Below are 22,035 nucleotides of genomic sequence, written 5' to 3' on the forward strand. Positions count from 1 at the left end.
TGTGAAGTGGTGTGTCCACTCCAGCGCCCCCTTTAAGAAACTCTCTGGAACCCTGACCGCTATCGCGAGATCTGACGCGAGAGTAAACAGTCGCCATTTCTGGAAAGTAGGAAAGAGAGCAGAAAGTGTGGCGGACACTTCGTTCACATTTTAACCAACCCCATACCGATAATTCTTCAGGAAAGGCCGAATCAAAGCTCTCTGTTAGCGGCTGTCTTCCACGGCGGCTGTGTAATTGTATGTGTTATTCCAAGCGGGAATTTATGCGCGCGTGAGTGAGTGTGTGAGGCCTGGCACCCTCACTGGACCATAAACACCCTGCAGTTGATCACTCACAGACAGGGCAGCACTGCAGAGAAATACCCCTTCACTGAAAAATGATCATTGAAAACCTCGAAGCTTTGAAGACATGGCTCTCAAAGACCCTTGAACCCATGTAAGTGAAGCTAACGATGCGATGCATCAATGTGATACCTGTGCACGTGACATTCAGTTTTGCTTTGTTGAATATCAATATGTCTGTCGTGCGATTTGTATTTAATGTGTGCATTTAATGTAAATATGTGTTCAACCTGCAGATGCGATGCCGACCCTTCTGCACTTGCAAAGTATGTGGTTGCCTTAGTGAAGAAAGACAAATCAGAGAAAGAGTTGAAAGCACTATGCATTGACCAGTTGGATGTATTCCTTCAGAAAGGTAACGTATCTTTATAAAGCATTGTATTGTTCATTTAACGTATTAACTTTATTGATTTCATAAATAGCATGTCTGCTTATCAATCTGTCATCCCTGAACATACAATATGCAATGCAATAAAAAAGGTGATTCATTCTTTATCATTTACCAGTAAAATTTGTAACTGAGACAAGATGATTTCCATTAATGACAAAAACACTATTTTCTTAATGCTAACCATTCTTATAGTGTGCATATGCAGTGCCCCCCGAACCACTAGGGGGCCACCTTTCTCTTAATTTTATGCGGCGCTGCAGAGAACGATTGGCGAGTGACATTACTGTGCCGTGAGAGTAATTTGAATTACAACAAACTGTCTGAACTCACGGTACTTTAATGTCATATGACAATTGCTCTGTACGTCTTGATGTAATGGGTTTGGTATGGTTTGCTAACAAAAAAGCGCATGCCTGCATGATCACCGTATTATTTACTGCCATGCGAGCCACTAATGAAAGCTTGCCGAACCGGCGGATTGAGTAATGCTGCATTCACACCAGCCGCGGTAGAGGCGTCAAGCGCGAGTGATTTCTGGAGGTCTCGCTGTGCGAATGAGGCTTTTAGCGCGGCACGGTAGACACGAATCCGCCTCATTCGCACGTCTAGTTTGTGTAAATGACTCAAATTCAGTGTTGGCGCGGGAAACACGCAAGATTTAAAAACAGAACTTTGGTTGAAAAACTTGCTCATGAGTGGTACAGCCAAATGAGTGATAAATAACCCAGTCACCCATTGTAAAATGCCGCCTGGACCTGTGCCTATGTCGCCCATGCCTAAATTCGCAACTGCGCACATGTGGGCTCACGATCTACCTGTCTTTCAACATGAAAAACAACTACAAGCAATTCTCTCAGTGCTTCTGCGGATTGAGTTCGTTGAATCGCATGATATAATGTGCCCTGATCATTAGCTGTTTTTGAAAAGTCTTCTGATAGTGAGAAAATGTGCTTTTATAAGACAGTATTGGCTGATGCATCACTAATACAAGCATGTCTAGAATCAGCATTTGGTCAATCAATCTTATATGGTATGATCACAGTCTGGATTCTTTAACAAAGAGAGAAAAATGTGGAGACGAAACACAAATACATACAGCCATCTCTCAAGGTGAAGCTCCTCCAGGGAGTTGCTGTTATCTGGCTTTTAACCACAACAGTAATGATAAAGGTGAACTTTCAGCCAGATAAAAGTATTATTTAATAAAATAGGGAAATAACATCTCAAGTAGTGAAATATTTCGACCGAAGTTACCAAGCTCACAGCATGAAAATATGTGCAGACAAGACGATGAAAACATGAAATGAAGTGTGTAGCGCGATTTACAAGTTTATTATAAAAACTCAACGTAGGATAAAAGTTGATAAATAATTGCTAATTAAATATAGTTTATATAATAATTATTTATTAAAGATGAAGTAGCTCAGCTTAACAGATACCCTTTAATGGGAATAGCTGCATGATAAAGTGAAACTAAAGGGTTAATAAACACAAACTAAAGCAGATGTTGTAGAACGTCTGGCGAACGATGATAGATAGCGCAAAAATTATAAAAAAACTGATTATTTCCTACTATTAATTACATGATCTTAAAGAAGTGTAACTACTGTAGCATGTAAGTAATGCACATAAATAAAGTGCGCAAGAGTGCTCAATTATATCGAATCAACAGGCACGTGAAACCTAGCCAGCAGGTTGCTCAAACAACAAAATCACCAGCTAACTTACTATTCTCCGAGATGCACTTGACGGCCTTTTGTGCAGCGAATTTATTTTATTTTTTTGGACGACCTAGTTAAGGGGGGAGGGTTTCTCAGCTTAGGCGGGCCGCCCGAACTGCAAAGTGCTGCGGGAAACCCTGCTGTTTTTGGATTAGTGGATGTTTTAGTGTTTTATAAGTTGGATAAGAGCACCACCTAGTGGATAATAGTGGAAATATAGATTGCCATAAAAATTTGTCATTGGCATGGAAGCGTTTTAACTCACCTTTACTTTATTTGCACAGATACGCAGACGTTTGTGGATAAACTTTTCGAAGCTGTGAACGCAAAGAGTTACCTACCTCAACCAGAGCAACCAACTTCCATAAGCAGAACTGCCACCGAGCCTCACCAGCGCACAGAGAAAGATGAATCCAAGAGAGAGGAGGTAAACTAACTTTCATTTTAAATTTCTTGTGTGCCGAAATTTGCCCTGAAATTTGTTTTTTTCGCGAACAGCCCAGTCGAGATGAAGACAGGGACAAGAAATTCTCCAGGAGAATAAACCACAGTCCTCAGCCTAGTACGAGATACGGCCGAGACAGCAGGTGAGATCGCACTAGGCATTGTTTAAAGGTGCAGTGTGTAATTTGTTGAAGGATCTCTTGACAGAAATTAAAAAAAATGTACAAAACTAAATTATCAGGGGTGTTTAAAGACGTTTCCTAATGAACAGTTATGTGTTTATTGCCTTAGAATTAGACGTTTTATGTACATACACAGAGGGTCCCCTTACATGGAAGCCGCCATTTTGTGCAGCCATGTTTCTACAGAAGCCCTTAACGGACAAACTTTTTTACTAAGTTGTCTCCAACAATGACATGTTTGTCTGGTGGCGGCTGCCGTAGCTTCTCTTATGTGTTTCAAAAGCAAGAGGTGAGCAGTGGACTGAGCCGTATGTTGCAATTCGCAACCTCACCACTAGATGTCGCAAAAAATGTACACACTGCACCTTTAAATATTAATATTGTTTTCGATATTCGTAATATTTTTTTTATATCTATGTCATCCTCTTTTCAAGCTAATTGTTGTTTTACTTATAGGAGAGGGGAGGAACGCAAAAAAGACGACCGCACTCGAAAACGCGACTACGATCGCAACCCACCCAGAAGAGACTCGTACAGAGAGCGGTACAACCGCAGGAGGGAGCGCAGCCGCAGTTTCAGCCGCAGTCGTAGTCGCAGCTGGAGCAAGGATCGTGCGCGCGACCGAGACCGAGAGAGGGACAGAGATCGCGACAGAGATCGCGACCGCAGCCGATCGCGAACACGCTCAAGAACACGCTCAAGAAGCAGAGGTGTGTGTCGCCATTTCCTATCACCTCACACTATAATATAGCTCCATTAATAACCTTTGAATTTATGAATTAAGCGTTGGTCTTTATCTTCTAGAGCGGGATTCTGGAAAGTTGAAATATGACCTCAGTCGTCCAGAGCGTCAGGAGGGTGCAAGCACTGATGGATACAACGCAACGCCTGTTACGCTCGGGGACTCCTCGGCTCATTTTCCCGTGCCTGCCCTCAGTAGCACTATTACCGTTATTGCCCCTACTCACCATGGTAACAACACCACTGAAAGCTGGTCGGAGTTTCCGCAAGACCACACGCCGTTCAGCAGAGACGGCCCACCGCGAAAACGATGCCGTGACTATGATGGTAAATAGCATCCATGCATTGCACGAATCTTATGGTGTTGACTTTGTAAAATTAATACTTTAAGTATGAATTGGTTTCAAAATCTAGTGAGTTACTCATTTAGGTTTCATTAGTGCCCTTTTGTGTGATTTACTGCATGCTTAAACAACTTTCTTTATTGGTTAATGTCTGACAGAGAAGGGTTTCTGCATGCGAGGGGACATGTGTCCTTTTGACCATGGAAGTGATCCAGTGGTGGTGGAGGACGTCAATCTACCCAGCATACTTCCCTTTCAACCCCCGCCACTTCCTGTGGTAGACGGTCCACCGCCCCCTTGCCTTCCACCCCCTCCATCACTCCTGGCCCCACCAGTGAACCTCAGACCACCTGTGCCCCCAGCCGGCACCATGCCACCTAGCTTACCACCTGTCGCAGGTAAGAAATGCTATCAATGTTTGCACAATGTTGTATCAAAAGTAAAGAAAATAATTAATTTGTGACCTATAGCTTTGGATTTTTGGATATCTGGAGAGTATTTTGTTCTGGTCTCTTTTAGGTCCCCCTCCTCCTCTCCCGGCCCTGAAGCCATCTGGAATGGACGCACCTCCAAACTCCATCACCAGCTCTGTGCCCACTATAGTCACGTCAGGTGTCCGGCCTCTGCCCCCACCGCCCCTCTATACCTCGGGTATGTGATCACAGATGTACAGGAATACAATGCTGGTTTATGCCTTTAAGGGTTTTATAAATGGACTGTCATGTATGAAACCTGCACATGTCGTCAGTTTGTTAGTATCGCTTCAAATCTGTCTGGGTTTATTTTGTGACAGTAGCTGTTTCCAATGCCCTTTACATTGCACAAATCGAAATTTCAGTTTGGATGGAAATGTTAATTTCATCATAAAATCCAACGTGATCTCACAAAGTTCTGTGGTATACTCACGGAAAATTTTGCTAATTTATCCGTGTCATTGTCACGTATCTCCGCATTTTTCGGAGATCTTTCTTTTCCTCATGTATTGTTTTTCCTATTTTTAAACCATTGTTGCTTGGGTTTGGGGTTAGATTTGGGGTTTGGGTTAGGATGTCACTTTAACTATTGGTTTATACAATTTTTATCCAGATTTTTTAATAATTGTCACCTGACGTTAGGGCTAGAGTTGGGTTTGTGTAGGATGTCATTTGATGTGACAAAGTCGTTCTAACCCCAAACCCAAGCGCAGGGTTCCCACGGGTCCTTGAAATCCTTGAAAGTTTGTGAATCTGAGGGAAATAATTCAAGGCCCTGGGAAGTTTTTTAATATGTACAGGTCATTGAAAGTGCTTAAATCTACTTTATGCAAGAAGTTTTCTGGAAAAAAATCCATATTATTCCCTGTGTAGTGTAGGATCATAAAATGTTTAGCCTTTTAAGCACACGTGCTTAACTGTTCGCTTTAAATGCTTTTATATTCTGTATGCGAATATTGATTGATACCAAAATGCTTTTTTGCATAGTTGTGTTTGACACATGAAAATGTCTCGGGTTACGTATGTAACTGTTGTTCCCTGAGAAGGGAACGAGACGCTGCGTCTCCCTTGCCATACTTCCCGCATCCCTGTAATGCCGTCTTTGGCAATATTTCAGATAGCCATATACTTCCTGGCTCCCATGTCACCCTGTCTTTGTCATTAAGCCATTGGTTGAATTTGATATACACATTCAGACGCACTTACCCCTGGAGGCGTCCCCAAAGTGTCACCGCAGTGACTCAGCACGAGTTCCCTCGAAAGGGAACTGTAACATTGTATCTTAAAATGTAACACGATGTAACCTTGCTCTCACTTGAAATGTTACCTCACATTTCGTCCTTGAATTTGAGGATATTGGACCTGGAAAGTCCTTGAAAGGTCCTTGAATTTGAAGTTAACTAAGGTGTGGGAACCCTGTTTGGATGACCTGCAGCAAGAGGGAAAATGTGGTATTCGCATAACATTGTCATCTGCACAGTGTTCTGCTTACCACATGGCTGCTAAGCAAATAAATAAAGAATGGATTTGTGCTTCAATGATTTTGTTATACAAGATGAGACTGCTGCATTATTCATAAGATGGGAAACTAGCACAGATATTTGTCCAATCCAATGCCGGGTGGGTAATAAAGTTTTATGTTTGGGCCTTTAACCAGAATCAAGTATTTGAAAAAGCTATTCAACAACAATAAATATTGCAAATGTATTTAATGTTGGTTTATCATTGTTATAGACTCGTTTGAGCCAGATGTGTACAATCCTGAGGCTCCCAGCATGACTTCACGGCCCATGTACAGACACCGGGTCAACACTCAGCGGCCCAACCTGATTGGCTTAACCATGGGAGAGGTGGATCTGCGCCCTAGAGGTAACGGCGAGCACTGTGTACTTTATTTTATTAAGAATTGTGTACATGGGGTGCATATTGTCTAAATTTGTCTTTCATGTGATTCTTTCAGATAAAATGTCAAACAGCAACAGTATGAGGATTGTTTTAGAGTCGGAATCCAGGAAGAGAGGTGCAGGACTGATCGATGGAGCGGGTCCTCCAAAGAAACCCTGGTTTGACAAGTAAGACCATTTATTTTATTAATAATAATAATAAACACCTGTATCCTATGATATTACACCATGAAATTTACTAAATAAAATGTTTGTTTCATCCAAGATTTAGTCAGGTGAAGACTTTTTGAGCTTTGAATAAAATTTTTATAACAACCTAAGATGAGAAATAAATATGAAATCTCTATGGCAATTGTATTGCATGTATTGCAGGAGATACTACTTTAAGTCTGTCCATGTATATACACACATGCATATACATGTGACCTCACTGTGTATGTTTGTTTATATTATGTACTTTTCTGCTCCACAGGCCAAACTACCAGCCCAACCATCACGGATTTCACCGAAAAGTTCCCTTCTCTTCACCAAATACAAAACTGGCCATCAAACAGATTCCTCCTGAACTCAACAATATCAGCAAACTCAATGAGCACTTTAGCAAGTTTGGCACCATCGTCAACCTTCAGGTACTAAAACCCAAACACTCAGTTTGCTGTTAAACATCTACACTATAACAGCACTAATGTTACAGTCACATGATGATGTTCACGATCACAAAAAAGGCTGACGGACACATTTCCCCTTGTAAAGGTGGCGTATAATAATGACAGAGAGGGGGCGCTGATTCAGTTTGCATCCCCGGAGGAGGCTAGACGGGCCATGCAGAGCACCGAGGCTGTGTTAAACAACCGCTTCATTAAAGTGCAATGGTACAGAGAGGATGCACCTGAGCATGCATACGCCACGCAACCTGTGGTACGTAAAGACACATACCCAAGTATGCAGTGAAGTTTTAAAGCATATAAACAGCTTGGGTAATGCATGCATAGCCCCTCGTCGTAATTTCTGTATAACAACATGCTTATGCACATTTGTTTGTGCACAGTGCATATTTGTGTGTACAGATTTGTACAACTCTTGTTTCTCTAAATTTCTAATTTCTTATTTGTGTAGAATGTACAGTTTAAGCAAGAGCTTGTAGTGAACACACTGAAACAGTCGGTCAAAGACCGACTCGGTCCCCTGCCAACTGCACACACCGAACCCGTACAGGACCCCAGCAGCGCTCCACAGGTGAGTGTTTGTGTGACTTTATGTGTTCCTGATCTTGTGTGTAAAGTAGTTGAATAGGTGTCATCTTAAACCTGACGTCTCTTTCTGTTGTCTACAGAATGCGAACAAGTCTTCAGTGAAAGACCGTCTGGGCTTCTCCACCAAACCAGGGGCTCTTGGAGGAAAGGTTAGTTTATTTAAAGTAGCTTATAATGCAGTCCATGACCCCACTGGCTGCTTAAGACAAACTAGACTGAACGGAGAACATCTTCATTATGTATTATATTTATAATATTTTTCTTTACAGGTGTTTACCGGCCTGACAAAGACAGTTTATAACCCAGCAGCGTTCAAAGCCGGTCAAAAGGCTGCACCGTTCAGTCCAACTGTCAGTCCAGAAGATGCCTTAAAAAGGAAACAGGTTTGTGTAAATATGCTTGATACAGATGCCTGTTATAGCACAGTGTTAGATTTAAGGGCACATATTATGCAAAATCCACTTTTTCGAGGGGTTTGGACATAAATGTGTGTTGGCTACAATGAAATAAACACCCCTCTCCTTCTTTATTAATCCCTGTTAAACCAAAGCAGTCTCATTAGACATGCGGTTTTGATTCTCTTGTTAATGTGACATCACACAAACAAGCTCCGCCCACAGTTAATTTTTCCCAAAAGCTTTTCTTTAGCTAATGTGGCTTAAGATACTCTTGTCTCAGACTGTATTCACAGGAATCAGATCTATTTTAACTAAAAGCTCTCCATGTCTGCTGATAAGCTACTGAGGAGCTGTAGTTAATTTGCATTTAAAGGTACAGACATAAAAACAGAGCTTTTTGCATCCACCCTGGCCCAAATGGGGCATTTTAGACAGGCTATAACAAGTGATCTGTGAGAGATTTTAAGCTAAAACTTTACAGATACATACTAGGAAGACTTGAGAATTACATTACATCTTGTAAAAATGGGCATGATATGTGCTCTTTAAGTAGAGCTTTAAAAAAAACTTGCCTTTCTGTATTGTCTGTTGTTCACATTTTTGTCTAAACTTTTGTTTTGTGGTTTGTGCACCAGGAGGCGCTAAAGCTTCAGCAGGACGTCAGGAAGAAGAAACAGGAGATCTTGGAGAAACACATTCAGACTCAGAAGGTGCATTATTAATTGTCGCCTGTGTTTTATTTTTTGCTCATTTCTCCTGGATGTATAACAATTTTATTATAACAGATTTGTGTGCCAGACTGAATGGTGGTTTTAAACTGTACTCTTATAATACATACTGTATACACTCACCTAAAGGATTATTAGGAACACCTGTTCAATTTTTCATTAATGGAATTATCTAATCAACCAATCAGATGGCAGTTGCTTCAATGCATTTAGGGGTGTGGTCCTGGTCAAGACAATCTCCTGAACTCTAAACTGAATGTCAGAATGGGAAAGAAAGGTGATTTAAGCAATTTTGAGTGTGGCATGGTTGTTGGTGCCAGAGGGGCCGGTCTGAGTATTTCACAATCTGCTCAGTTACTGGGATTTTCACGCACAACCATTTCTAGGGTTTACAAAGAATGGTGTGAAAAGGGAAAAACATCCAGTAGTCCTGTGGGTGAAAATGCCTTGTTGATGCTAGAGGTCAGAGGAGAATGGCCGACTGATTCAAGCTGATAGAAGAGCAACTTTGACTGAAATAACCACTCGTTACAACCGAGATATGCAGCAAAGTTGCCTGGTCTGATAAGTCTCGATTTCTGTTGAGACATTCAGATGGTAGAGTCAGAATTTGGCGTAAACAGAATGAGAACATGGATCCATCATGCCTTGTTACCACTGTGCAGGCTGGTGGTGGTGGTTTAATGGTGTGGGGGATGTTTTCTTTGCACACTTTAGGCCCCTTTGTGCCAATTGGGCATCATTTAAATGCCACAGCCTACCTGAGCATTGTTTCTGACCATGTCCATCCCTTTATGACCACCATGTTCCCATCCTCTGACGGCTACTTCCAGCAGGATAATGCACCATGTCACAAAGCTTGAATCATTTCAAATTGGTTTCTTGAACATGACAATGAGTTCACTGTACTAAAATGGCCCCCCACAGTCACCAGATCTCAAATCATTATTGTTATCTTGATTATTATGAATTATCTTGTGTAGTTGCTGATATCCAAGCTGGAGAAAAACAAATCCATGAAGGCGGAAGATAAAAGTCAGATCATGCAGACGCTCGCCACCCTCACCAACAGCATCACTAAACTCCAGGAGGAGATCAAAGGTCTGTCCAGCGCCAATGTGCTCAAGACGACGGCCAAGAGTAAAGCACAGGTACACACATTTGCACCCAAACTCACATATAAGCGTAATGAAGAAGTACATTTTTTCTTAAATGTCTCTCTGTTTGTTCACAGGCTCAGAAGGAACTTTTGGACACCGAGTTGGACCTTTATAAGAAAATGCAGGCAGGAGAAGACACAGCCGATCTTAAGATTAAATATACTCAGCTGCAGCTAGAGGTATTTCATGGCTTACTTTCTTCATTACTCTCACAAATTGTTGGAACATGAAAATGAAAGTGAATTCATAACATTTGTAATGTGAGACTGATTTTTTAGAAAGAAATACGGTAAAATAGGACTGTATCATTACCTGCAGGATTTGTTTTATGTGATTTTTTTTTTTGGTCAATACTATATTTTCATCTTGGTTACATAAAAAGTTTTCATTTCCCTTCAAACTGTGCAAATAAAAATAACCAATTGAAAGTGCAACCAATGCAAACGCATCAATTTCCCCAAAACACTCACGGTGCATTCACATGGGGCGAAAACGTTAACGCTTCTCATTTACTTTTAATGTGTGACGTCATCCGTTGCAAAACTGAATTTTGGATCTGTCATCGTCGCGTCACTGCTGTTACTTGCGGCAGAAGTTGAACATTTCTCAACTTTTCAAGCGCCAACACATTCGTCAGCCAATCAGATCATCTCATGCAAATATCCCAATTACGTTTATGAAAGACCTGGACATGTGTTGCGGCCACTGTGATTGGCTGTTGGCCACGGTTCAGACAAGCCTTCCGTGAAGCGTTAACGCTTTCGCCCCGTGTGAATGTACCGTCACATGTATCGCAAAAGTTTTAGGCTCAGGTGAGGTGATATTTAAGGCTGTTCAAATAAGGAATACATCACAAAAATGCAATGGAAGTAATTTCATTTCGCATGTACAGGTCACCTGACATAAATGTGCGTAAAATGTCACATGATCATTCTTTAACTCTTTCCCCGCCATTGAGTTATCTCGCCAATTAAGAGAAAAAATTTGCATGAAAAATAAGTGTTCCTGATTAGTTTTTATGTTTATATGTAATACCGTGATTGTCCACTATAACCAATTTATAAAAAAAAGCAAAAAAATTATTTACTAATTTTAAAGTGCCCGTATTATGAAAAACTCACTTTTTCTGGGTTTTGGGGTGTTCATTTGTGTCTCTGATGCTCCCACACGCATACAAACTTGGAAAAAATTCCATCCATGCTGTTTTGAGTGAGTCCTCTGCCTTGAGTCTCAGATTGCGCGAGTTAAAACTCAGCTCCGTTGTGACGTTACAAAAAGTTTCGTCACATTCAGTTTGAATTTTCCCGCCCACCACCCCACTCGCAGGTCTCCACCCACCAGGTAGCTAGAGAGCATAGAGCAGTCACTTGAATGAGACCCTCTGTGCTGTTATCATCTCTCACGGAAATAACAGCGCTATTTGGATATTATGGATTATACTCCCACCTACTTTTAAAAACAAAGTTTTAACGCGTGGTTATTGGAACCCGGAGTAATCTTATATACAGTGTGTTACGACGCAAACAGTCCTCAGATTGTAGGTGATAAGACGTTCATGCGAAATCTGATGTAAACAACAGACTATGTATCTATATTTCACGGATTATAAGCATTTGTGGACAAAAATGGTAATTGGATGTATTTTATTGGACTTTCATGGATCATTCACACATCTGAAACAGACTGGATTCGATTCGCGATCGCGTTGTTTCATCACAAAAGGTAAGAAGTCACGTTGTATTTTGCATGTTGTCATCTTCTGTCACAAAATACTACATTTATGATGCTAGAGCTAAAAGCTTTTTGCCAAACTAACCGAGACCGTACACCCCGGCTTTTCTGACGAGGCGAGCCTCTAATAACTTTACGGTCCGCATAGATATATACACGGTCCGGACCTCCCGCTAGCTTCTAGCAATTAGCACGCGGTCCACAAGCAGTATACATCCCCCGCCGGGTCTTAATTTCTGTAATTTGCGAAAATAATGCGTTTGAAAATGTTTATAACGGCAATATGTTAGTATTGTCCAGGGAAAACGAGTGTATTGTTCAGACTGCTACATCACAATTTACGCTGGAATCTTTGTGTCATGATGAGTTTGACACACCGAGACCGGGCCTTACCGCCTCGGCTTTTCTGACGATGCTAACCCCCGAGCCTCTTATAACTTTACGGTCTGGACCTCCCGCTAGCTTCTAGCAATTAGCACGCGGTCCACAAGCAGTATACATCCCCTGCCGGGTCTTAATTTCTGTAATTTGCGAAAATAATGCGCTTGAAAATGTTTTATAATGGGAATATGTTAGCATTGTCCAGGGAAAACGAGTTTATTGTTGTGACTGCTAACGTAACATCACAATTTACTCTGGAATCATTGTGTGTCATGAGTTTCTTCACCTGTAGTGTACTTATTAGTGATACTTTTCTGCATGATTTGTCTGTTGGCAACATAAACCATTAATAATAATAATATATAAAATAATAACACCGTATGGTCTGTACTGCTCACGATACCACTGAGCACGCGCACGGGGACATGACGTTAGTAGTGGGGCGTGATCAAAGGAGCAGCAGCTCATAAATATGTAAGACTAGCTCAAAACGGCACAATCTGAACTGCCCTGAAACAGAGGCTACTAGAGATGGGTAACAATCTTTTCCTACAAGCTATTTCGAGCAAACAACTTTTGAAACATGCTTGATGGAACTCATACACCTATATAACTTGTGGAAAAGCAGTCATAAGATGGGCACTTTAAACTCTGTGTATGTTTTAATAATCGTTCTGAATCTGATCTCTAACAAAATTACTTCACAAAAATGCAATTATTTCAACTTTTTGCTAAATTTTTTTATTTTTTTTATAAAAATACCCATATTTAAGCGTTTATAAGCATAGAAAAAAATAAAGATAGGTTGAAACGAGTTTTTACCGTTTAGTTTTTTTGTTTGAAAGCAAGAGGGTCTGTTCTTTCATTTGATATATTTGTAGGTTTATATATTTTTAGGAGAACATTTTCCTGGAAGTATTTTGTGAACCTTTTGTGAAAATTAAAAAAAATTCTGGTGGGCAACTTTTCAAAAGCAAGCTTGCGTGGAATGAGTTAAATATTATGGTGCGGTATGTTTGGTTGGAGGACGAGACACAAGAGTCGTATTCGACTTCATGTCGCGTCGCAAGAACAGACAACCACATGACATAGCCTGGTTTCCAAGAAAATGCAAAAATGTAGCATGATTTTCTAAATGTCAATACAAACTATTGCAAAACTATTGCGTTTTTATGAACCGCTGTTACGCGACTAAAACGTAATATTGGTTTCTCGCGACAAGTCCTTCCAAAAACAAGGCGATGGGTGGATTTGCAATAGTTTTTAACCCAATTTAAAAAATACCGCTAAGTTTTGTGCAAATCTTTAACCAGGCTACTGACTGAAAAGTCGTTTTGAAGATAAAATTTGCAAAAGATTATGAAGCAACCTTTTGTTTTTTTATGTGCAAAAGATCAGAAACAAGAAAACAAACTGGAACATTTTGATTGACAGCATCTGATGCACAGTGCAGGTTACTCGGGTCAAGAAGGCCTGTTTTTGTCTGATAGAGACCCGTATGAACCCATGGGGTACTAGACATTGCATAACATGCCAAACATAATGCATCTTGCAAGGAAAGTGCATTAAAGTTTTGTGCACAATGTAACATCATGTCCATGCTTATAAAAAACAAAACAGATTTTTCAGACACAATGTAAAGTAAAACCTTTAAGTAAACTTGGCCCACTTTCAATTATCTGTTTAAATCTCTTCCTATTCTCAAACCTTCCACTGGGTGGCACCATATGGTTGTATTTAAAGGACGTATCTTGTGTTTTCCTCCAGGCAGCCAAAAGAGGCCTTCTCAATCCAGGACGTGGGAGGGGGGCCCACACCAGGGGTCGGGGGGCCTTGAGGAGCCGGGGCAGAGGCATTCGGGGCCGCGGCAGAGGAGCTTCAAATCACTCTGTGGTTGATCATCGGCCCAGAGCTTTAGAGATCAGCGGCTTTACCGAAGCGGATCGAGTCGACCTGCTGCCACACTTTGCAGTAAGTCCTGTTGAATAGAAACAGAGCTGTTACTGTTGGATTAGATGTTGTCTTAACTGGTGTTTCCTATACCCACTAGCAATTCGGAGAGATTGAGGATTTCAAAGTGGATGATCCTAGTCTTAGCGCCATCATTACGTACAGAAGTCGTGCAGAGGCAGAACAGGTACGGACAAAAAAAACATACTGCCAGCTCATAAACACACACGCATACTTTGTGTGTCTAAATGTAAATGCTTTGCCCCGCAGGCGGCGGTCCATGGCATCCGGATAAATAATCAAGAACTACGCTTGGCTTGGCACAAACCCGCGGCCTCACTGAACACGACGGACCCGGATGAGAACGAACCTGATGATGAAGAGGTATGCTTAACGTTTGATCGCTTTGTCGTCTTTGTGTTTGTATTAGTTGTGGGCAGGATGATCCACATGTTTTCTCACTGTATAGGTTATGTATAGGCAGCCGGTTGTTATGGCAGAAATAAGCCTTGACAGTCTTGTATCACACTGAAAGGTACATTAAAGGCAGGGTGCACAATTTCAAAAAAAAAAAAACGCTTTGGAAAGGGAAGTCGGGCCGAGTACCAAAACACACTAGTAAGGGGCATGTATGCTTACTGACATCGTTGCCTGGGTTGCGTATGTGTGGGGCGGGTCTATCAAAAAAGGTCCAGATTCTATTGGGTTAGGGGCGTGTTTGTTTAGGTGATTGGCTTTCAGAGATCATGCACCCCACCTTTAAATATAGATTTGAAAAATGTTATTTGCGCATTTTTAATGAAGTCTAAATTTTTGTGTAATATTAAACTGTACCTGTCAAAATTATTTGCAGCATCCGGGTTACAGCGCATTATTAATTTTGAGCGGTTGTTATATGGGAATAACAAACCTTCAATCGTCGCTACAGGCCAATCAGAATCAAGCATTCCAACGAGTCGTGTAATAAATATAGTGAATAATGATTTGGTAATGTCTATTTTTAGTAAGCAAAAGAAAGCACAAATCTCGTTAATTGATGGGCACAAATTAAATGATAACATTTTTCATAACACACAAGTCTCACGTCAATGCACAAACATTCCCATTATATAACAGTTTAATAAAAAATAAGAAGTAAAAATAAGAGTAAAACTAATATTACAAAATCACAGTTTCTCCAGAAAAATGTGATTATGCATTCGCATGATTCAATGCATAATCAGCCAAAGTGCGCATTTTTTAAATACGCCGCACTTTTGCCGCATAAATTGCAGATTTCTGCTTGCAAAATATGAGGGGCTTGCATGATTTCATAATCCTGGCATTTTCGTAGCAAAAGTCACATATATCTTAGCAGAAAATTGAAAAATGTTGCATTTACTCCACACATGTTCGCGCCGTTTTGGCAAGTTCGCGCCGTTTTGGCAAGTTCGCAGAATTTTATCGCACAAATATCCCATATTCCATCGCATTTTTTAAGAAATGTGCCGCAAGATCAAGACTTTTTGCCCGCAACAATCACAAAAAACTCTGCGTTTTTCTGGAAGGACTAAAATCATTTGTTTATATAATTGGTTGTAAAGTAGCTTGGCTTTTTGTTTACAGCAATGATCACTTCCTATTTCGTGATATTTTAACATGAAAAAAGGCATAAAGCATTGCGTTATCGTACACTAATGTATGATTGGCATCTTACTTTTGTCTCTCTGTCTTCTGATTGGCTGTAGTTTCCAGAGGACTCACTCGTGGATGATTCGCTGCTACAGGACGATGACGAGGAGGATGACGATAAAGAGTCACGCTCGTGGCGCAGATAAGGACGTCCCGGCCGCCCAAGCTCGTCCCATCACGTGTTTATTTCAGAAATTGTTTTTAAAAATCTAATTTACATTTCATTGATATTTTTATTTTACTTAAAGCTGTAAACTCCTGTGAATTTGAACGATGTAAAATAAGATTAATTTGTTTTTCGTTCTCAGCAATTTTGTATTGTGTCAATAACCAAAAAAGCTTCTGCTGGCTGCCTTTTTTTTGTTTTTCTGGTCAAAAATGTCGACCAATTTGGTTTCTTTTCAGTAATTTGGTAAAATGTTACTGGTTGGTTGAGAAAAAGCGGTATGTTTGACAAAACTGCAGAAGATTTTTGTTACGAGAACGTGTTTTATGCTTTTCCTAGTATAATCGGTCTGACGAGGAAGTAGCTTTTGTGTACATATTTTATGTATGAATTTTAATGGTTTGTATTAATTAATGCTTCTGGATTCCTGGGTTTCATTATGAAATGTAAAAAAATAAAGAATTGAAATGGTCTAGAAAAGATATCAGCTGAGAAAAAAAGAAAAAAAAATTGACAGCTTTGCTGCATGAGCAGTGTTAAAACAAAAAAACAACAACAGATCAGCTGAATAAAGACCATTTCATACCCCCCACCCCCAATCCTCACAAAAAGAGCGAATTTCCAAACTTATTTTATTTGTTTACCACGGTAGCAGCAGGTGAGTATACTGCATGAGCAAACAGGTAAGCAAATGTGCTTTTATTCGTTTAAACATTTGGATATTTTTTTTCTAATGATTTTTAACTAATTTTATTATTGCATTAGTAGGTCGATGACAAGAAGATTGAATCAACGCTGAGTACCGAAAGCCAAGCGCAGGTAAATATTCCCGTCGATCTGAACATACATTCTTGTATTTTCCAGCAGGACACTAAAGCCAGTTTTTACAATATTTGTTGACCCTCGATGCCCTCGCGCGCCATCCAGGCTCCATGCATCCGGCCCCCTCGCATCACATTTGCATGGCAGAAAACAAATTACCCAATCAGAGCCGTAGCAGTCGGTGATGTCGCGCTCCCACCTCGGCGCTTGTCACGGAAGCGCAGCTAATTGTGAGAAATTCGATTTGCTCTCCCACCTTCTAAACCTCACCCGGCCCAGCGAGGGGGCCCTTAAATGGACACGATCCCAAACCTGCACGGCCTCATGCTGCACTCCTGTCGCAACAGCCCACCTGATCTCTCTTATATACACCATCAGTGTGTGTTTGTATGCCTTAGTTAAAAATTGACCTTTGACCTCTTTCGCATCGTAATATAACATTTTAATAAGCTGCGGTGGGTCAGTTAGTGCGTGCCGTTGCTATGGAGATGGTCTTAAATCCGAACAGTACGTATGCGTAAATCGGCATTCTTAAATGGGTGTATTTAATCTGGGGGTCGCAGTACCTCGGACCCCCGCGGCACAACTACTTTGTAATGAAGTGATGCATTTGTTAAGCCGAGTCTCACCGTGTGCCGGGACGTGTTTGTTGCAGAATAAACCGCGTAATGCATTTATGGCAGAAAACATCAGCTAACAAGTTTAGCACGCGTCGGCGAGCTTCGGCTAACGTGTTTACACCGCTGCTGTCATTTGTAAAGACTCTGTAATCTGTAATTTATGTCAGTAAGATAAATGTGTTTATTGCTTAACCATTGAAGTGAATCGTGTGCGACTGAAGAATTTTAAAAATATCCCCGACCTGCTAATATCAATCTAGATGTGACCTATATTCAGTTGCGATGAGTTTTATTTGTTTCATTAAAATGATCTCAAACACGCTCATCTGTTGGTTATCTCTGTTAATGGTCTGCCAGGGGTGGTGGGCCGCCTCTCGTACCCTCCTGCCAGCGCTCGGAAAAACGCTTTAATATTTTATGCGATCACGAGCCTCCATAAGCAAATTTCAGTCCCCGGCAAGTTCGGCCAAAACATGATTAATTTAGTGTTTATCCCCACCATCTTTTAAAAAACAAAACCCCCTCGGCCAGACACGCAGAGCTCAGTTTGAGACTAAATTTCAAACCCTATATCATAATACACGCCTGAGGAGAAATCTTTGATTGGGCTGCGCTTTCTTATTTGGACGTCTGAAAAGGGGACAAATTACCCCGAGTAAACACTTTGGAAAAGAAGCTAAAGCTGACGGCCATGATGATGTTTTTAAGGGCCTGGGAAGGTAAAGGTGTCAAATAAGGCATCATACGATCACAGTGTTATAAGGGTGTATGCCAAGCTGGTAGGTTACTTGGACACATCAGATCAATGTTGTAATGAATAAAGTGCCCATTAAGAGGTCCTTCAGCCAATAAAATTGCATTTGGGGTCTTGAAGTGGTCGGCTCAGTTGTTCAGGACACCTGTTAAGTTTCTAAATCGTGGATGAATGGCGGTTATTGTATGCTGCCATTGACCAATCAGATTTTGAGTGTTTCTGAGAGCAGTTACAAGAATAAAATGTCAAGTTATTGTTTCAGCGATAACAACATAAACAAACTGACACATTTTGTGGCCCAGACTTCCACAACTACACTGCAAATTATTTTCAAGAAGAATTGTATTTTTGTCTTGTTTTCAGTAAAAAAATCAAAAAAATTCTTAAATTAAAATGTTTTTTCTTGATGAGCAAAACGACCCAAGAAAATGAGTTTAGTTTTTAGACCAAAAATGTGAAATTTAAGTGATTTTGTGCATAAAACAAGCAAAAAAAATCTGCCGATGGGGTAAGCAAAAAATCGTGAATTTTTTTTATAAAACGCCAAATTCAAGAAAAATTTGCTTACCCAATGACCCAAGAAAAGAAGTCTAGTTTTTAGACAACCAATATTCAATTTAACTGAATTTGTGCTTAAAACAAGTAAAAATATAATCTTTCTCACCCCATCGGCAGATTTTTTTTGTTTTTTTTGCTTTTTTTAAGCACAAATTCACTTAAATTTTATGTTTTTGAATAAAAACTAGATTTACTTAAGTCATTTTGCTCATCAAGAAAATGCATCTTGATTTAAGAATTTTTTTATATTTCTACTGAAAACAAGAAAAATATACTAAGTCATTTTTTGCAGTGTAACTTCATGCCACCCGCATAAAGCCGAAGGTATACTACAGGGCCATCTGCGTACGGGAGCCGCCCACATGACGTCAATTTTATCATCAGGAGGGTCCGCGGTCGTCCGCGCGCACCGTTTGTGTGCAGCAATATTTTCTTGCCCGCCGGATTATTTTGGAAGTCCGTTATTTTTTATCAGACTATTTTTATTTTACAATAACGGCTTACAAATAGGGCCTAGTGCATCATTCTTTCAATCTTTTTTTTTTCAATTTAAAACCAAAAAGAAAAATAAAGAAAAACGACTTGTTTTTCTATTATTTATTTACTGAATTAAAATAATTAAATTAATAACAACTCGTTTTCCGATTTTCTGATTGTGCGCTCGGATCAAAAATAGAAAAAATGAATGAAACCGATTTAGACAAATTTGAATTTAACACTTTAGCAGACATATACCAATAATTTTAAACAGATAGGCTACTGTTGTGGTAACAGATTACATCTGTTTTAATAAGGGTTTAAATAGCAACCATGCTCTCCTGTAAGTCTCATTTGCTTACAGTCTGACTTATGAACTTTTTCATTAATTTATTTATTCGGGTATAACACACTGATAAATTATATGTATTACCTGATAAAAAAAATATTTGCACTAATTCGCAATACACGCACATATATGATGTACACAAAAACTTTTATTATTCAAACGATTAGTTCGAATTAATTGTTAAGATGGACAAACATATAAACCAAGTAATACAACATAACAATTGAAGAGTTTCGTTGCAAAACGAGATAACTCTGTTCTTAAAATTTTTGTCAAAACATGTTTATTATTATGTTATCATGTTATTATTTTGTTTTATGGTGCTACTTAGCTTAATTTTTTTAAGTTATAAAGGTTTAAATGAAAACAAACCAACTGCTGTTGAATTTATATTAATTGGAATGCACAACCAAAAAACGAGATTTCTGAAAAAAAAACGTAGTTATCTCATTTTGCAAAGAAACTCTTTAATTACTGATATTTGACTTAAAGAACTTTACATATTTCTTTCATTAACCCCTATAGACGGTTTCAGCAGTTACAACATAAACAAGCGGCTTTCGTGGTCATCACGTAACTTCCGGTAAACTCTGCGAAGAATAAATAACAACAAAGTCCTTTTAAAGTAGTTTATATATATATATAACAAGCAACCCAAACATTCGTTATTTTCGACAAGGTTTTTGTTAAAGTTCAGTTTCAGCAACTAGTCAGACCATTAAACAAACAGAAACCGGACGTAAAGTTCGGACCAGACGCTTATCGCGTCACCGCACGTGCGCCCGAAACGGTCTTTGTCATATAAGGTGAAAATTTAGCTACTTTGGAAAAAGATTTGACTGCTTTATATGCTATAACCGATATGCAAATAGCACCAAGCACAACGTTTTTACATCAGTCCTGACTTCTAGCTTGTACCCACAGCTGCTCTCGGCCGCTTTTATTTTGCGAGTGAAAGTTGCTTGTGCGTATTTCATCAATTGCTCAGAAATATCTGAAACAGCTCTTACATATACATGTACAGAAAGATGTGCAGCATGTTTAATAACAATACAAGCATAATATTAGTGTGGGTCAACTTAAACCCGCCCACAGACCCTCCCCTCGAAGTCATCAGGACCGAAGCAGACAAAAGAGGTCCAGGGAACATGTCTCTCTTGTCTACTTGTGGTCCGATCGACCAAAACGCATCTCAATAGCAGGTGTAAACTGTGCTTTTGTCTATAACAACTGGCAGGTGTTGCCTAATGTGCCGAGTGTTTATGAAATACAATGATTTAGACTGTACGTGAAACAAATTTATTGGAGAACATTAAAGAAATGAAATGGGATTGCGTTTGTAATGACAGATGACCCTAGTTGTGTTTTGAGCTCGTTTGCAATTTTGTTCCCCCCTGTGCGAGTTGTCAAAAGTCTCTCAATCCGTCTCACTCTGTAGGTGCTGACCGAAGCTTTCGCTGTTTGAACTTTACCGTGGCCTTGCCGTATAGACGACCGCCCTCAGCCGAACCACAAATCCCAGACTCCCCAGCATCACGGCGGAAATTAGCTCCATAAATCAGAGAGGCCTCTGGGAATCGGCCCTGTGTTGCCGGGGGCGATGGATCATCCTGGATACCGGTGTCATGGGTACATGAGTGTCTGTGCCGTAGGACTGAAGAAGACAGTGTGCAGAACCGGCCATCACTTATGTTAAAAATACTCTTGATGTGTATAAATGTATGCGCCTGCTCATGTAGACGAAAAGCTATCTTTTTATTTGCTGTATTTTTTTTTTCTTTGTCTATTGCATTTTTGCTTAAGAGATGTTGAGGAATAAATTTTCTGACAATAATATTGAAATGTGCACTTCATTGATTGACGGATGCATTGATAAAATCGCGCTTTATGATTTTTTACTCTTCTGTTTTAATATATGTAACTATATATGCAGAAGATTTTAGACAGACAGAAATAAATGCATTATATTGTTATTTATTTAATAAAAATTTAAAAGTTATGTGCTTTTAACATTGTGAAAGTAAGTTGCTTTATTACCATGTAAACAGACATGAGATATGTGTATATATACACTGTAAAAAAATTCCGTAGAAATTACAATGTTATTGCAGCTGGGTTGCCGGTAATTTACCGTAGATTTACATTTATGTAATTTACTGGCAAGAATTTGTTAAAAGTTCAATCAATTTTAAATATTAACAAGTATTTATCTTTACAGAACTAAACGATACAATAACAGCCTCATGCAAAGCATTCTGGGAACCAGAAGTCATCATCAACCTTTTTTTGTTTTTTGCTTCAGATTTTGTTTCCCAGAATGTTTTGCCTGATGCTGTTTTTTTAGTTTTACTCTATAAAGACAAAGACTTGTAAATGTTTAATGTTCATTTAACTTTGAACAAAATGTTGCCAGTTAAAAACATAAATTTAAATCTACGGTAAATTACCGGCAACCCAGCTGCAATTTCTACGGAA

The 22,035-nt window shown here is 39.7% G+C and overlaps 1 protein-coding gene across 1 annotated transcript; it reads left to right on the forward strand.

The window, feature by feature from the left end:
• Nucleotides 1-83: 83 nt before the first annotated feature.
• Nucleotides 84-21,624, forward strand: rbm26 (RNA binding motif protein 26). The gene is made up of 23 exons (XM_065293790.2): nucleotides 84-436; nucleotides 579-697; nucleotides 2,739-2,881; nucleotides 2,953-3,041; nucleotides 3,537-3,790; nucleotides 3,885-4,148; nucleotides 4,324-4,563; nucleotides 4,685-4,816; nucleotides 6,373-6,507; nucleotides 6,599-6,710; nucleotides 7,015-7,171; nucleotides 7,296-7,460; nucleotides 7,659-7,778; nucleotides 7,876-7,944; nucleotides 8,065-8,178; nucleotides 8,829-8,903; nucleotides 9,905-10,072; nucleotides 10,156-10,260; nucleotides 13,961-14,164; nucleotides 14,244-14,330; nucleotides 14,414-14,527; nucleotides 15,871-16,799; nucleotides 20,999-21,624. The coding sequence occupies exons 1-22, from the start codon at nucleotides 378-380 to the stop codon at nucleotides 15,958-15,960; spliced, it is 3,015 nt and encodes a 1,004-aa protein (XP_065149862.1). The 5' UTR covers nucleotides 84-377; the 3' UTR covers nucleotides 15,961-16,799; nucleotides 20,999-21,624.
• The last annotated feature ends 411 nt before the right edge of the window (nucleotides 21,625-22,035 follow it).

Source organism: Paramisgurnus dabryanus, chromosome 7 (assembly GCF_030506205.2).
Source record: "Paramisgurnus dabryanus chromosome 7, PD_genome_1.1, whole genome shotgun sequence".
Classification (NCBI taxonomy): Eukaryota; Metazoa; Chordata; class Actinopteri; order Cypriniformes; family Cobitidae; genus Paramisgurnus; species Paramisgurnus dabryanus.

Excerpts from the sequence above, each read along its gene's own strand:
- rbm26 (XM_065293790.2), top strand. The coding sequence starts at position 378 with ATGATCATTGAAAACCTCGAAGCTTTGAAGACATGGCTCTCAAAGACC. Across the intron at positions 8,904-9,904 it reads AACACATTCAGACTCAGAAG|TTGCTGATATCCAAGCTGGA; the intron begins GTGCATTATTAA and ends TATCTTGTGTAG. Across the intron at positions 14,331-14,413 it reads GTCGTGCAGAGGCAGAACAG|GCGGCGGTCCATGGCATCCG; the intron begins GTACGGACAAAA and ends TTTGCCCCGCAG.